This window comes from Mauremys reevesii, linkage group 5 (assembly GCF_016161935.1).
Source record: "Mauremys reevesii isolate NIE-2019 linkage group 5, ASM1616193v1, whole genome shotgun sequence".
NCBI classification, from domain to species: Eukaryota; Metazoa; Chordata; order Testudines; family Geoemydidae; genus Mauremys; species Mauremys reevesii.
Window position 1 is genome coordinate 58,894,649 of NC_052627.1, and position 18,259 is coordinate 58,912,907.

Here is an 18,259-nt window from a genome sequence, read left to right on the forward strand (position 1 = left end):
GGCACTCATCTGAGAGTACAGCAGATTAGCAGCATCTGCAGAAAAATTAATAACGGAATATATGGCATATCTGATAAGCATGTCTTTCTCAAACTCATCTGTGCTCAACAGATTTTGATTTGTTATGCAAAAACAATTTCAAGAGAAAAAACAATAGAAAGAACTGATTTAGCAATCAAATTAGAGCATGAACAAAGTGTAAGAGGACAGAAAATGAAACAGCAACAGTGTTTTCTAAGTAGATTCATATTCATATTTTTGAACATATGGGTTCTAGAATGGCATATACAAGTAAATTAACACATTACATTACAGTTGAAAGGGCTGACTGAAATATGAGAAAGAAAGATAGTTTAGAATTAAGATTCATATACCACTTAACCTGTGCCTCAAGACCTAGATTTGCCATATTGTGCATTATCATTCTTTGGATTTGAAATTAGGGTATATTATTACTGATCATATACTACAATGCCTAGACGTAGTGAGGCAAGTTAAGAATAGAGTAGAAGTCAGAAAGATGAACTGTGAGCAGAACAGTAATTTACTCTTCTTTATGATGTAAAAAGTTATCTTTGTAGTTTTAAGAATTTTTTTTAATTAACTCATTAGAAATATTGGGAAAATTAGCTCCTGACTTCACACTTTTTGTTGGAAGACATTGGCAAGATTTGAGGACTGGGATGCGACGTTAGAGGAGACTGAAACCTGAACCACAGCATTCCCTGCTGTCAACTGACGAGATGATATAGGCTGGTAGAAGTAGGTCTGGGATTTAAAAATTTAAAAAAATATATATTTTTTAAAAAACTTGATCTCAGTGGAGGTTTCAAAGATGCTCCTATCAACAGCTTTTAGAGCTTTACAATAGGACTCTTTCAGTGGGAACTATCTCAATTGAAAACTATCAATCATACAAACAATAAACCATAGATATCAAAACTATCAATCAAACCATAAACCATACTTCTGAAAATCCTTTTAAGTAAAGTAGTTAGTGTACATACACAGCAGCTGCTTATCTCATCAGCTGTTTTAAAAACTGTTTTGTTTTTTATTCCAAGATACTTGTTGACACTATCTAGATATGTTTGCAACATTTAATCTGATCAAACTACTTTTGAATTATAGGAAAATAAAAGGGAAAATACACTGAAGCCACAGTATCTGTATTAGTCTCTCATAACTTTCAAAATCATTATAATCCAATTCTGTTAGTAATTAATATAGTAAAAATAATTCAAAGAACTTGAATATCAACATTTTGTGCTGTGGCAGATGTTTGCTGTAGTTGTAAATCGATAAAAATTGTTAATGGTCCCTAAATTCTGATGACAATATTGCACCTCAGTGTAAGTAATCCTTACTCTTATCTTTACTGACAAAATACCATGTAGAACTAAACTGAGAGGCACACACTGCCTCCCACCCCCTCCCCCTTCACAGGGGAAAACAAACTTTAAGACAGTGAAATCTATTCCTTCAGCTTTATAGGTTGGCTAGAGGCAACAACATTAAGACCCTTCCAAGCAATCAACTGCTAACAGAGGTTTACTCTAGGGAGCTCTCCTGATTGGTTTTTCATGTTTTTAAAAATAAACTTGTAATAGTAAGAGATCTCTGAGGAAAAATATTTGCTGTGGAAAATTTTGTTGAGTGAGTAGTCTTGCCAGATAAATACATTGATGGGGGAATGACATTTTCATTAGATTAGCATTTCTGTGATCTATAGATTGACCTGTTAGCAAAAAATGGCACACAGCACATTCAGCAGAGACAGAGAGGGGAAGGAGTAAGTGTGCGTTTTGTATAAACAATAACAGTGAACATGTTTGTAAACTAAAAAGTAAATAGGTGCCAAGCAATGATGCAAACTTTCAAACATTTTTGTTACTGAGCAACTCAAACATTTTAGATTCCTAAAAATGTTCCAGGCAAAAAAGCTCCATTAACCTTCCTCCACATTCATGGGAATTTTGTACGCTGCAAGCATATATGTTGTGATAACTCATGAATCAGTGGCCCTCCAATTATACAGTTTTAGGACACTGTTACCTAGGCAAAGAAACACAATTCAGCTAAATTAAAAAAATGTAATTTAGCATGAAAAATATTTTTTCTGTATAAAAACAGTATGCGGGGCACAAATTTAGCCCAAACATATTGCACGATCCTCTGTTTTTAGTAGCTCTATGTACGCATTTGCTTCTAGTGTGAGTATGTTGTACTGTAATAGTTAGCATATGCTAACTGGATAATGGATTGCAGTGACAGCGGTTGCTGCATACAGTTACCCTACGGTAGAAGGTACTCCAGGGAGGTTGGTCCCTTCAAATCTGGGCTTGTTAGGTATCCTCAACACAGTGGACTAATGGTGGCTCTCTGTCTACCACTCTTGAGGGGATTGTCTGTCTAGGTATTGTGCTCCAAACACTGCAGACTAACGAGACTCTTGAGGGCATTTTCTGTGTTGTGCAATTCAAGAAGGTGAACAATCAGGCATGATATTCTGCTTCTGATATTAGAAAAATTATTTGCAACTCTGAAAGTAAGTTGTTTTGTGATGACAACTTATTAGATGACAGTGATGTTGTGCCAGTTCATGTCAAGAGTAGCTCTAAAAAGGAAGACTACATTTCCATTGACTGTTCATCAGGGTCATTTTCAGACTGGAAGACTGGTATAAGACTGGAAGAAACACAGTTGGGGATAACTTCACCAGTATTAAGCTTACTGAAGATCTACTTAATGAAAATTTGCCTATGTTGGAACAATGCAGTGAAACAAGCCAGATGTACCGAGTGAGATGCATCCACATTGGAGCAGAGAAAAACTGCCATCAGTGTTCAGGTTTGCTGGGCCACTTACCCTGGCTTCCTATGTTCCAAAGAAGGGCAAGTTGGTAATAATACTATCGATGATGCATCTTGACAAGGTTCTAGGAGGAGACAAAAAGAAACCCCACATAATTCTCCATTATGACACTAAAAGTGCTGTCAACAACATGGACCATCTTGCAAGAATGTACTCCTGTGGGTGCAAGATAAAAAGGTGGCCAATGTTTCTTTTCTTCAACATGCGTGATGTTGCTGGCATCCCGGTTTCCTTATTTGAGTCAGCAGTGATCCTGTTTGGCACCACAGTCAACGAAAACAAGACACTTATTCCTTGTCAATCTAGGAGAATGACTCAAAGATGCACATATAAAGAGAAGAATCCTTGATATCCATCATCTCACCATGCCCATCAAAGCAGCACTCTCATCCCTTGGCTACTATAAAAAAACAGATACCATGGGATCACCCTGCAGACTTGGCAGTGGATGCTGCCACATTTGCTTAAGGTCATTTGACCACAAGAGCTGCAAGCAATGTGGAGAATGCAGGGAATTTGTATGCGCTGACCACGCCACATCAATGCTGGTGTGTGAAAACTACATGCAGGCTCACACTGAATGAAACTCCAGCTAGTTCTTTCAGTTTGCTAGTTAAATAAAGGTTTTTCTCCCTAAAACATTAAATAAATTGTTCTTGATTTCTGAACCCATGTGGGCTATAAAGATGTCAGCCTCACTCCCTCCTTTTTTTCCCCCCACTCCTGTTTTTGTGCCTTACTATCAAGAAGCATTTATATAATATTTAACACTGTAATAGTAAAGACCACTACATGGACTAAAAACACATATTGTGGACTAGCTGGGTGGAGGCAATTAGATCTCTTTCCTACTCTGAGCATATTCATACTTTGACCTGCTCTAGGTTTAATCTAGATTATTACTTTTTGGTGTGCTGTTGAATTCTTTTAGTGGTTGAAAGGTGTGTCTTACAGAGATACCTGAAGATGGAGAGAAGGGGCTTTTCCTGATCTCCTTTTGGGAGGGTGAACCAGTGTGTTGGTTTTGCTGTTGAAAACACTGCCTTCAGCTCCCTCAAACACGTATTTGGATTGGATAAACGTAGCGTGCAAGGCAAAACATAACTATGTTGACTGAAGCTGTCATGGGATAAGAGGGAAGGTCCTCTCATGGATTGGTAACTGGTTAAAAGATAGGAAACAAACGGTAGGAATAAATGGTCAGTTTTCAGATTAAAGAGAGGTAAATAGTGGTGTCCCCCAGAGTCTGTACTGGGACCAGTCCTATTCAACATCTTCATAAATGAAATGGAAAAAGGGGTAAACAGGGAGGTGGCAAAATTTGCAGATGATACAAAACTCCTCAATATAGTTAAGTCTCAGGCAGACTGCAAAGAGCTACAAAAAGATCTTTCAAAACTAGGTGACTGAGCAACGAAATGGCAGATGAAATTCAATGTTGATAAATGCAAAGTAGTGCATGTTGGAAAACATAATCCCAACTATACATATAAAATGATGGGGTCTAAATTAGCTGTTACCACTCAAGAAAGATCTTGGAGTCATTGTGGATAGTTCTCTGAAAACATTCACTCAATGTGCAGTGCCAGGCAAAAAGCAAATAGAATGTTAGGAATCATTAACAAAGGGATAGATGCGGTTGCCCCCGCTCAAAAAAGATATATTGGAATTAGAAAAGTTCAGAAAAGGGCAACAAAAATTATTAGGGGCACGGAACAGCTTCCATATGAGGAGAGATTAATAAGACTGGGACTTTCAGTTGGAAAAGAGACAACTAAGGGGGAGATGACAGAGGTCTAAAATCATGACTGGTGTGGAGAAAATAAATAAGGAAGTGTTATTTACTCCATCTCATAACACAAGAACTAGGGGTCACCAAATGAAATTAATAGGCAGCAGGTTTAAAACAAAAGGAAGTATTTCTTTACACAACGCACAGGCAACCGGTGGAACTCCTTGCCAGAGAATGTTGTGAAGGCCAAGACTATACCAGGGTTCAAAAAAGGACTAGATAAATTCATGGAGGATAGGTCCATCAATGGCTATTAGCCAGGATGGTAGGGATGGTGTCCCTAGCCTCTGTTTGTCAGAAGCTGGGAATGGGCGACAGGGGACGGATTACTTGATGATTACCTGTTCTGTTCATTCCTGCTGGAGCACCTGTCATTGGCCACTGTCAGAAAAGAGGATACTGGCCTAAATGACCCTTTGGTCTGACCCAATATGGCTGTTCTTATGTTCTTAAAGAAGGCAGTCTTTGATATGATGTGGACCTGTCCAAGTGAGGGCTTTCTACTCAAATACCAGAACCTTGAATTGGATCTGAAAGTGCGTGGGAAGACAGTATAGGTTGTAGAACACTGGCATGATATATAGTCTAGTGCTTGTTCTGCTTAGGAGATGGACCACTGTGTTGTACCTGTTACAGTTTCTTCATGAACATCTTGTCTAGGTGGAGGTAAAGAGAACTGCAGAATACCAGAGAGGAAGTGACGAATGTGTGAATTACTGTGGCGAGGTCTCTATCTGAAAGAAATAGTCTTTTTGCCAGAAGTGGCAGAACCTGGACACTATCATAGCTGCCGAGAGCAAACACTCTCAGTTATAGGCAAAGTGATGGTGCTTACCAGCTCCTCTACTGATTGACATTATTATGCATAGAAAAATTTTTTCCAATCCCAGTGTGCCAGATTCCCACCTCTCTTCATTTAAACGAGGAGGTTTCACAAACTTTGCCCATGTTAGACAAATGCCCCCTTACCACAATAGTATGTAAGTGGGAAAAGTTTAGGGAGAGAGTAAAGAAGGGATTAATATTTGATGTAATTCTGCCTCCAGATGAACTTGGCAGGAACTGGATTTTTGGTTTCATGAGGAATTTCACTTTCAAAATTTGCAAGACAGAAGTAAAACATTTTTTAGGTTGCCAAAATTATATATGATATAAAATGGAATATCTAAAGATTCTGTTTAAAAAAGGCTGAATGTTGAATGAACTGGTTGTTTCAACCTTACTGAAATGTTTCTTTTCAACTTTTCTTTCAAAACAAATTCTTGTTGGAATTTTGCAGAAATCAGTATATACTGATTGGAAATTTTCCAATGGAACCTTTTCCCATCAGCTCTACTCTGTCTCCCCAACTGCATTATGTCTTATCTGATTGTGTCCTTTAAATTATAAGCTTCTTGGGGCAGAGACTTTCGTTTAGTTGTCATGTTCAAAGCACTGAGCTCAGATCAAAGAGTAAATTAAAAGACTTCTTAGAACATTTTAGTGTTCTTAAAAGACTCAGACATTAGCCTGGAAATTCAAATGAATGGGAATATACAGTTAATAGAACTCAAATAACTATAACTCTACTTCAGTGCCACCCACATTATCCTCAGAACAGATGTATGAAACCAGGATACGAAGTTGTAAGACCAGGAGACAAATCCTCAAACAATGCACATCTCAATTGAAGCAGTGACTCTAGAAATTGTAAAGTAATCTTATTGAACTATTTCAATCAAGTTTATAGAGACTGTATGCCACTATAGCATTTAAAGCAAAATGTACACTAATTACAGGAAACCATTTGTGTCTTATTTTGAACCATTCAGACGGAAAAGAAAATCTCTATTCATCAGAAATGATCGATTCAAGACAAGTGTTTGAGACAGATCCCCCTAATTATACAGAATTATGTTGTACTGAAACTGATCATTAATATCTGAGGCCATAAGACTCTTAATGGCTAAACTAAAATGTATGTAGTTGATATACCTGTGCATCAGGTGGATGACAAATCAAATCATACTTATGTAGCAGAAACATACATTCAAAACCAAAGTCATATATTCCAGAGTTTCTTGATTCTACAAGCAGCAACATAAGTAAAGTGGATTTAAGATATTCCCAGCTCCACGCGATGAACTACTTGAAGTCCTTACAATCAGAAGTCCTTCATCAAAATGTCTCCATTTTACACACTAGGCAGGCAGGAATACTGGATGGCAGATTGGCAGGAAATGGACAGGCATTAAGGTTGCATGGCATCAAGAACTGTGCATTTCCAATCCTTTGTAAAATTTTCTTTCAAAGAGTAATCTTATTTTGACTTCCAGGCAAGCTTACAAGCTTTTGAGAAAACTGCAAAGTTTTCTTAGGATTTTTTCCCCACAACTAAAACATTTACAACTGTACCTCTAATTTAACTAAGTTGGTTTTGCTTTGTTTATTTTTGGTCTGGGAATTCAATTTTAAAATTGATTGCGAAGACACTGTCAGTATAGCTAGATTTATAGACAAATAGGATAGTGCTACTTAACGGACTTAACAGCCATGCTATACTAATAAGGGAGAAAGCGCTCCCATTTTGATTGCCATACAGAAACAAAATATCAGATTGTAAGAGTGACACTGTCAGTGCATGCTCAGAAACTGCACCATCTTAAGTAATTTTTAACTATACTTTGTGCAAGTTTTTATTTTCCTATAGAGAAATAAAGGTAATAAAGGTAAGTGCCCTTAGAGGAGTCAAGGAGATGTGACTTTAAACCTGAAGGCCAAGAGTTTCAAAAGTTAGGCTCCAAAATAACTGGCTTGATTTTCACAAGTGCTGAACACCTATTGCTCCAACTGAAGTAATCAGTGGGAACTTCTGCATGATCAGCACTTTTGAAAATCACTTATTTAGGAGCCTAAATCATGATTTAGAAATATAACTTTAGGCTCTTTTTGAAATCATGACCTAAAACATTAGTTTAAATGTCTAGTTACATTTTTATTAAGAGCAGGTTTATTTGTTACTGAAACAGTTTTTCTGTAGGCTAATATATGTATCTAACAAGTGTCATTCATAACAATCTGCAACCCAATCTTATGGGGATCCAGGGGCTTCTGTATAGATTATTTAGGTTAATCTTTCTATCTACCCTGTGGGACTCAGTGCTCCGTCTAGAAGATACCATCAGAGATGTTTAGTTTTGCAGTTCTCAAACTGAGGATTTGTCTCTCCAGAGGTAACATGCTTGTTAACAGCAAAATTGTAAACAAATAAATAAATAAAGATTTATGTACACAGAGCCAATCCTTTACCTTTCTGTAAAAGTGCAAAGTTTCAAAAAGTTCAATGACTAGAAGATTGTTGGGGGTGGAATAGATCTGGACAAGGAAAAGAAGTCTGGAGATAAATGTGAGAAGGGAGGGACAGGCAGTAGAAACAAAGTTAAACTGTTTGAGCAGCATATTCCAGAAGTCTTGAGGTCTGAGTGTAGCCTTCATTGATTTGAGATCTACCATACCATTCTCTCACTAGAAGGGAAAACCTATCATGACAGCAGGCCGTAAAAGAGACCCAGTTTGGAAATATTTTAATGAAGTTCCTCTACCTGTGGGTAACACAGGCATGCGTGCAAAATGTAAACAGTGCAACAAAGAAATGCAAGGCCTGGTTGCCTAAATGAAACATCATCATGAGAAGTGTTCCTTCTTAGAAGGAAGCTTTGTTGAAGATGATGAAAGGAACATGTCTGAACATGCAGAATCTTCAGGATAGTAAACTTTTTTATTTCATACTTCTTTCTTAAGGGCTGCCTGTCTTCCTTCTGGACTATTCTTGATTTCTCATGTTTGAGCAAAAAATATAGTTGTTACTCTATGGTACTATCATTTTAGATGCAGTTGTGATAAAAAATAAATAATTGAAATAGGCAGATCTTCCTTTTACAATTTCACCTTTAAAGTAGTACTTAGTGTTAGGGAAATGCAACGCGTACTACTAAATGAGCAGTATGGTAACAATAATTAAATAACTGCATTGACTTCTTTTGTTTAGGAGAACCCATCCTCAACACACAGGATTTTGAAGACTATCCACCTTCAAGATCACTATCATTTTCTATAGTTTCAGAGTTATCTGCCAATGATAGTGTTTCAATCACATCATGTATGTCATATAGCCACAGCATATCACCTTTAGCAAAAAGAAAAAAAACCCTCCATCATCCAGAAACAACCATAGGTAAGTTTGCGATAAGAACCAGCAGATTACAAAAAGAAGTAATTGCTGAAAAAATTGCCCGGTTTGTTTATGCAACAAACTCTCCTGTCTGTATGATTGAGAACCCACACTTCATTAACATGGGTCAGTCATTAATACCAGGATACAGTCCACACAACAGAGCAGATGTCGCAGGCAAATTGCTGGATAAAGTGTATGAAAGAGAAATTGAGCAGTGTGAAAAAGGTCTAGAGGGTAAAATTGTTAACCTGAGTCTTGATGGGTGGAGCAATGTCCTGTTGTATGTGCTTATGTGACTACAGAAGAAGGGAATGTCTTCCTTACAGAAAACAATGGATATATCAGGAAATGCACACACAGCAGAATATTCACAAGTAGCAGCAGTAAAACCTATAACAAACTGTGAAAAAAAATTAAAACGTCTAGTACGCAGCTTAGTCACAGACAATGCTGCAAATGTATCCAAGATGAGAAGAAATTATTTAGAAGAGTAAAGAGTCCCAAGCTAATAACATACAGTTGCAGTGCTCATTTGATGCACCTTCTAGCCAAAGACTTCAGTGTTCCAGAAATAAAGGCTAATATTTAAATTGCAAAATACTTCCGTAACAACCACTTTGCAGCAGCTGCTCTGAAAAAAGTAGGAGGAACCAAGTTAACTCTCTCACAAGACGTGCAATGGAACTCAATAGTGGACTGTTCTGAGCACTATATTAAGAACTAGCCTAATCTGATGACGAATTGGGAACAAAATCGTGAAAAAATAGATGACACTGTTATAGCCAAAGTTCTCAACATTGGGCTTAAGAGAAATGTTGAACACATACTGAGTACTCAAAACCTATTTCTGTAGCCTTGAACAAAATGCAGGGAAATAGCTGTTTTATTGCTGACGCTGTTGAAATTTGAAAGGAACTGTGTGAGATCTTAAAAAGAGACATCTGCAATGACAGAGTTAAAATACAAGTATTAAAAAAAACAAAACGAATGGGACAAGCACTATCTCCAGCTCATTTTCTTGACAATATTCTCAATACTCAGTACCAGGGTCAAACCTTAACTGCTGAAGAAGAGGAGTTGGCCATGATACGGATATCCAGCAATCATCCTTCCATAATGCCAACTATAATAAACTCCAGCGCTAAGGGTGAACCATTCAAGAAATATATATTTGCTGATGATGTTTTAAAGAAAGTCACACCAGTGAACTGGTGGAAATCACTTAAGCACTAGGATTCAGAGACTGTTGAAGTGATAATCTCACTTTTAACAGCAGTAGCTTCTTCTGCCAGGGTAGAAAGAATATTTTCTTCCTTTGGACTAATTCATTCCAAACTGAGAAATCATTTGGGACCTGAAAAAGCAGGAAAGCTTGCTTTTCTTTTCCGGATTATGAACAAACAGGAAAATGAAGGTGAAGATGACTGAGCTAACTGCAGAAGCCAATATTTTAAGTTTCTAATGTTGACCTGGTTGACACAGTCTATTTAATTTTTTTTTAAATATTTCATTTAACTATTTTAGTTAAAAACAATTTTAACAAAAGCAAACCTGATTTTAAGAAACTTAAATGTTTAACTAAATTCAAAAATTAATATGCTTTTTTTGCTAAAATATTATGTTTGCTGTTGAAGAAAAAATTCAGAATACATAACGTGGTTATTTTAGTTAAATAAAACAATTTAAATTTCTGTCTGGTGATGTTCTCCTCCTAATACAGCATGGCAAGAAAATCCTCCAAATATTAATGATTAACCTGTTGAATTGGAGATACTTCACCTCCCAATGACTTCATGAATATCTGCTTCAATTACCTTTGGTAAATGAAATAACCAAACAATCATTCATTTTCTGATATAGCTATAAAACTATTCTGAAAAGTTTTCAAAATAAATAACTTAAAAAATGTATAGTGCATACCTTCTAAAAAAATGAAACCTACATCTATATCTGAGTTGTGAAGAATATGTATTAAGGTTATAACAACCAACAAGAATGCACTTTTATGTAGAAATCCATGATTAAATTGAGTCTTCCTGACTAGTGATTTAAATCATGATTTAAATCAAATCCCCCCTGCTGTTTTTTGTATGTAGTTATAGACTATGTGAAAAAGTAAACCAAGTACTTAAAATTACCAATAAAATACCTCTGTTGTGAAACAAACTAAGTTTTGATAACAGAAAGGCTTTCAACTGATTAATATTCAGGAGCTGTGTTGAAGTATCTGCTGTGTCTAGAAAGAAGCACATGTACCATTAAAATCTTATTCTTGTGGATAAAAAACATCTTTCTAGGAAAAAACATCACAAAAACATACCTTTAACAACTACATTTGAATACTTATTGCTGCAAATCATTTAGTCTTCTCCACTTCACTTCAAAGTATGAGTTTTGTATGAATAGATTATATATTTATAATTTATGAAGGGAGAGGTTTTTACTTTTTTTAAGGGCAAGAATTTGCATCTGAAATTAGTTACATAATGAAATTATCATCAAATAATGCACATTGAGCAAGTTATAAAAAATGGTTTCCGCCTAAAACTGTGTATCAGTAAGTTTACATTGAACCTGTAAAAGTGATTGCTGATAATAACCGAAGCAATTTTTATATTTTCATTGGTCCAGCTCTTCTTTTTAAACTGTTACAGAAGTAATGTTCAGAAACAAAAACATATTGCTTTATTGTTAATCAGTAGGTCGTTTTTTCATATTTTTAAAAACACACACATAGACATCTATGTAGGAGATATTCTACTTCCGTTGCATTAATTTGGGGTGGCCAACCTGTGGCTCTTCAAAAGTTAATATGCGGCTCCTGGTATAGGCACTGGCTCCGGAGCTGCAGCTACGGGCACTAACTTTCCAATGTGCCAGGGGGTGCTCATTGCTCAAGACCTGCCCGCACTCCACCCCTTCCCCTGAGCCTGCCATGCTCTCGTTCTTCCCCCTCCCCGCCTCCTGCATGCCACGAAACAGCTGCTGGTGGGCAGGAGGCACTGGGAGTGGGGGGAAGGGGAAGCTGATGGGGGGCTGCTGACATGTTACTGTGGCTCTTTGGCAATGTACATTGGTAAATTCTGGCTCCTTCTCAGGCTCAGGTTGGCCGCCCCTGCATTAATTACTATTCGTGCATACCGTTTTATTTTACAGACTCTTTGTCAGTGTTGCTTTTCGTGTAGACATTGTTGACTAGACTATTGGAAGAGAGAAAAAAGTTCTCTTTTTTCTTCTTTTCAACTATACAAATATGCACAAGCCAAGAATGTGATTAAAACACAGAATGGTAAGAATGAACATTGAGTTTCCTTTTCATCAGAAATATATTTTGTCATATAACTAAGTTTTTAAAGTATTATAAACTAGAGTTCCCTCTATTCCACTTAAATTATCAGATTTCTGATAAATTTAGCATCATAATCACACAGAGACTAACCATGCACTAATGCTTACAAGTCTCAAAATGAACGTCTTCTTAAATTGAGGCCACAATGGCAGCAGTGGTAACATGCTGGATAGATTTTGCAGAAAATTTCAAAGTGCTTAACAGTAGAGTTTATTTTGGTAGCAAACCCAAGAAAGCAAAATTTTTGTGAATCTGTACAGTAACTAACTGGAATGGAAAACTGTATTTCCTTTAAAGTTGGTGCTCATTTATTTTGTCAAGACTACATGGAATCAATGGGGGTACATTAAGCTGGCTGTTTTTTCTTAAATCATGAAGGTGAACCATTCCAGATGTTATTTAGTCTCACGCTCTAGTTGCTGGTTACCTGAAACATTTTCAGCCATTCTTGAAGTCCTGTAGGTGGCTGGACAGATGTAATCCGGCGCCGTTGTTGTCCTTGGCCATTGGCTGCTCTCAGGTCCCCAAAAGTAGTAGGTGTAGCTGAACATGGCACAAGCCCAGTAGTGCTATGATATAAATAAGTGAAAGTCACAGAAATTATTGCATTATGAAAAATAAAATGTTTATATACTTAAAATGCTTTAGTACAGCAGTTACAAATCAGAATTAATATAAAATAATGTTTTGATTTTTATGTGAAATTACCCAGGCAACAACAGTTTGAACTTTGTCATTCAAGGAGTCAGTAACCTCACTCTCATCAATACAGCTGTTTCTATCATTCTAGTGTTCATCTTCCTGCCAGGAAAAAAATGGGTAGCATCCACTGAAGGCCAAATGAATACCACTCCATCAACTGGCCAGAAGGGAGTGCTTATGTAAGAGATGCAGTAAAAATATATCCTTTTCTCTCAAGGAAGACCAAGTGTGTCATGTTTCCTGTGTGCCTGGTCTCTGGTGATGTGGAAAGCAGGAGTTCACAGGTCTCAACTGTAATGGTAAAACATGTTGCTGCCTCATTGCCAAACAATGAAATAATCCATTATATAAGTCCCTGATACGTTTTGTTAGCAAGAGGCTATTAATATTGTATAATGATAACAGACTAGTTTAACTTCAGTATATTTTACTGTATTTTAGAAGTTTGCATACTGATGGATTAACACCAATCTCACAATTTTGGAGGGAGGGGGAGCTGGGAGGCAGTAGTTTTGCCCCATCTACACACAATTTTCTCACTCACATATTTAAAAGATCAGACACAGGAATATATGTTTCTGCCTGAAGTGTCTTTTTTTTTCTTCTTTCCTGAACTCCATCCCATGTGAGTGGTCTAAACGCCTAGAAAAGTCTACCACAGTAATGTTGTCCAGCTTTCAATTTTCTCTCACCTTATCTTGTAAATGAAGCATTTTACATGATGTATCTCACTGATATAGTCCCTGCTTACGTATCTTGGAACACCTATTTAAAACATAGTTATCTGTACAAACTATTGCAGAAGATGTAGAATTCAAATACACTGGAGATTCCTAAATATTTTGCTTTAATATATTTAATATTTTGCAGTAAATCTAGTCCTTTAGCTGATTTGCTCTTCACAATTTCACTGGACAGAGCATTGCTGTAAACTGATGCAATACAGATTTATTTATAACTAACATTTATTTTAACTCTAATTTTGTTTTATTTTATTGTTTTATTTTTTCACCAGCATGTACCAAAAATTTGCATGAACTGATGAAGTTTAAAGACTGATAAGAACAGGTTTATTTCTTTACTTGATATTTCAGTAAGTTCTAATGTAAACAAAAGCTAATATAGAGCACTTTGTTTCACAGAACACTATCATCTTTTAAGGACATTCAGCTAATGCAAATAACCCAATGGTATTTTTTACGGATGCAAACAAACCCCAGGTTCATCAGACCTGTGAGTCTTTCCTTCTAACAACAAGGAAAACACACAAACATTGAGATGCAAGAATTAAATCATTTTACCTAAACAATATTAAATATAATATGATCAAACGACTCAAAAGATCAAGTCATCAGATTGTCCTATATTATTTATGAAAAGGGTTTTTTCCTGTATATAAACTCAACCTTCTGAAATCCAATGGAAAGAAGTCTTAGAAAAGTCATACTTTTAAGTTAATCCATAATACTTTTAAAATCAATTACTTTTCTAATTCTGTTCACCCCTGTGCAGAGGGCCAGCAAAAAGCCAATCCAACACTTCAGTTCAAAAATAAGACTCTGTGAATGAAGCTTATGTGGGATTTAACTGGACAGGAGCTGAATTCTACCCTTGGTGTGGGTGAACAAGCAAAGGCTATCTCTGTTTCTGAGAGACACTATTTTCACATCTTCTCAACTATCATCAAATAGGACTGAATATGATCAACTTTTCTAGAAGGTAAGTCTCTACAACGTTGGTGATAAAATGGGTTAGAAAATTAGAAACTTGTTATAAACAACATGAAACATAAATGCTATCTTTAGGCTAGAGGCATTAAAATACATATTTTAAGTAAATAAAATGCTTGGTGGCTATTTATTTTAATATAGGGGATGTTATACCTTTATTTAAATGTTTTTCACTGCTACATTGGACTTTTTGGTCAGAACTGCAATAATCCACAACAGAAACTAAAAGCAAAATCTTTTTCCTTTGCAATCACATTAAACATGATCTTTGTTCATTCTTTATTCTTTTTGTGTTTAGAACTTTCTGAATGTTTGTTTTCATTCTATTAAAATATAGTCATATGTTCTAGGAAGCTGGACAAGTAACAATTCCTCTGAAAACAAGTACATATATTTTGACAAACAGTATACTTTACTGAATTGTCTTTTTTTGTGGACACCAAGGACTGTGTCATGTGAGGAACTGTTACAGAAAGAGGCAGGTTTTTGGCAGAATGAGCTCAGAAAACAGAACAATTGAAAAAATAATATACCAACTAGAGAGATCTGGAAGTCAGAATGGTTGTATTTGCTCACTAACAAGATAAGGTTCTGTTCTTTAATGTTGCCATTTACAAAATCAAAGACAAAACACAGAACATACTTTCCCACATTTTCTGAACTTTTCATTTGTGCAATAACCCTCTTAAAAGAAGAGATGTATAAAACGTAATTTACACTTTTAAGATACATCCACAGTGACATATTCAAGAACTGACTTCCTAAGCCAATTTTAAGTGGAAAGAAGCAGGAAAAGTTTTACAATGATGCAAATTCCAAAATGATGGAATGCAGCAGTACATCAGTGAACAATTATATCTAGTTGTTATGGCAACTACACTAAGCACTGAGCATACTGTAATGTATGCAGCATATAGAACATTTAAGATCTTATCTTTAGCAAATAAAATATACTTGCTAATTCAGAAATTGCCCTATTTTGCTCCCTTACTCATGTTGATTATTATCTTACTCTGCAAGGATTCTCACTGAAATAAATGGAACGACTTGTGCACTAACATACTAATCAACATGAGTAAGGGAGAAGAACGGGGACTCAATAATACCATAGTGTAGGTAGCAAGCATTTTTCTGTAATTTGCTTAGGATCATACGTTCAGTTCTGTCTACATAATTTTCCACTCAAGTATTTCACTTGCGTTAGATAATTGATACATTTGATCATATTTTGTAAAAGTCTTTCTTTTTACAAGTTCTTACCATTAAGTCCTTTTTAAAACTGTATTGATTTCACACTTTATTTTGAGGGATGCTTCTGCCTTGTAGAAAGCTCTTTGGAGATGGGCAATATATTAGAAATTGAAAGCAAACCTCAAAAGAAGAAATACAACTTTGGCTACTCTATTAAAACTCAACTTCAGTTTCCATAATTTTAACCACCTGAACTACACGCTAATAGGGATAATACCACCAGTTCTCTTCTATAGTGTTAACATTTAAGATGAGCTATGATTCAAGTTGAGCAGCTGGAAAGACAGGATGTACACATAAGAATCATGACCAGGTCATCTGTTATTACATTTAATTACCTCGTGTATTCTGAGACTTTGCAGGGTTTCTTTCCCAGAGAGAAAGAACGGACCTCGGAGCCATGGTCCAACTTTCTCTTCATCTGCAAGGTGGGGAGGGGAAAAAAAACCCCAAAGATTTAGTTGTACGACCAGCATAAATCATGTCTGTAATATCTAAAATGAACACATTTTTCCTTTTATTTTAATTCTGAATTTTCATAAGAAATCTCCATTAATAAAATAATTTAAAATAATGTTCTAGTTTACAACTAGAAGTAACAAAATTTGAAATAGTTTTAATGAATAAGTATCTATTTTATGACTAAAGTGTTATAACACTGCTACTTTGGGGAGTACAGATACTTAAAACTACTATCTTACTTTATATTTGGATGTAACTATCTAAAGGTTTATTTAAAAAAACTGATCTTTGTGAAGTCTCTGGAAAGAATTCCATCCCTATTATTTCACTTTCATAGCTATTATAACTGTAAAGTCTGAAAATGAGAAGTGGGTTACATTTTGGATAGTCTCTGTGCATTGTAGACCAAATGTATATTTTAGACATTAAGACAAAAAAATTTCAAATACTTCAAAATGACTCATCTTAACATTTTTAATTTAATATTTCAAACATTTATGAAACAACATTGACTTAAATGAAATGACTTCAAGAGGCCATTGACATTTTTACAAAAGGGGTAGAATGAAAAAGAATAAATCTAGTCTAGAATGTCACCCACAATTAGATATGATCAAAAAACAAATAATGAGCAGGGCAGCTGTTAAAAGGAGAAGCAAGTCTGCAAAAATTACCAAAGAGATGGAAACCAGTGAAAGGCATGTTCCTCCAGCCAAACAAATAAGGATTACTTGCTGCATATGCTGGTAATCTTCAACCACAGATTTTTGGACTCAACTAAGAAGTCATTTTATGCCAAATAAAGATGTGTTTTTATTGTAGGGAAAACATTTTAGCCATTAGTAGAGGAACAACAGCTATTGGCTGCAGAATGTATAAATGACCTGTGTATCAATCTGGACCTTAAATATTTGTGAGGGTTTTTAGCTTCTCTAATTTAATCTGTTAAAATGAATGGTTTTAAATTGATATCTTGGATATATAATGCTAAGTGGTTCTCTGTTTTTTAAAATGTTCATCTTTATGATTGGATTCAACCATTTATTGTACTAGTCTTCCTTCCTAAAATGAATTGGATTCTCTGCAGCTATAAAAAAATGTTTGCATTAGAAACATTTTCCTTCAAAATAATCAGACATTTACATGTCACTTAATAAACATTCAATAAAGCTTTTGTATTTTGTTCCATTAGTAATTAAGAGAAAGGACTACTAAGGTTATACATACTCATTAAAAAAAGAAAAACAGCTTGCCTTATAACTAAACCTTGTTTTCTTGCCCATGCCTCACATGGGACACAATAACCATGTCACCATAAAAAAAATTAAACAGAACAAACAACGAAAAAAACCACATAACAAATCCCAAATACAAGAACCAACCCTCCCCACCCTCCCCCACTGCCCCCAAAATTGTTCTAAGCAACACTGAGAATAATGGAGACCATCTTTTATCATTGTACAGGAGCAAGACAGCAAAACCACTGGAGGCATAAATCTCATTTGTTTTAGTATAACACCATACTAGAAAAATCTTATAGTAGGAATCTTAAGGAAGTATTTTAATGTTACAGGAAGTTTTTAATCTCAGTTAAAAATTAAACTGATTTTCCTGAGAGAATATCCTCACACCAATGCTTATATTTATCTTCTAGTTCCCTCTCTCAAAAGAAGAGATTTACTTTTTCAAAAGCAAAAATTGTTAGGTATAAGTAATATAATACCAGCACCAGTATAAACAGATATATTCATTTATTCTTCTATAAGAGCTTAGAAAATATTCAAATCAACATGCAGTCCTATATTTAATGACATCTCCAATTTCCTGTTTTCTCAGTTATTTTAAGAAACTTTTTCATCTGTTCTTATCAGCTTAGTGACATATAT

General features: G+C 35.5%; 1 protein-coding gene and 1 long non-coding RNA gene across 8 annotated transcripts in view; one reads left to right on the top strand and one right to left on the bottom strand.

Annotated features, from left to right (window-relative positions):
- LOC120406216 overlaps positions 1-13,115 on the top strand; it is a 223,463-nt gene extending 210,348 nt beyond the window's left edge. Inside the window, exons 4-6 of the long non-coding RNA XR_005599142.1 lie at positions 659-762; positions 8,694-8,879; positions 13,019-13,115. This is a non-coding gene — a long non-coding RNA (uncharacterized LOC120406216). The remainder of the gene's footprint in view (positions 1-658; positions 763-8,693; positions 8,880-13,018) is intronic.
- The window catches only part of FBXW7 (F-box and WD repeat domain containing 7), a 295,125-nt gene that overhangs the window by 29,251 nt on the left and 247,615 nt on the right, over positions 1-18,259 (bottom strand). For all 7 annotated transcript variants that reach the window (XM_039540661.1, XM_039540657.1, XM_039540659.1 and 4 more), the window contains 2 exons: positions 16,250-16,332; positions 12,656-12,797 (listed from right to left, as the gene is read on the bottom strand). In XM_039540661.1, coding sequence (XP_039396595.1) covers positions 12,656-12,797; positions 16,250-16,332 — 225 coding nt within the window. The remainder of the gene's footprint in view (positions 1-12,655; positions 12,798-16,249; positions 16,333-18,259) is intronic.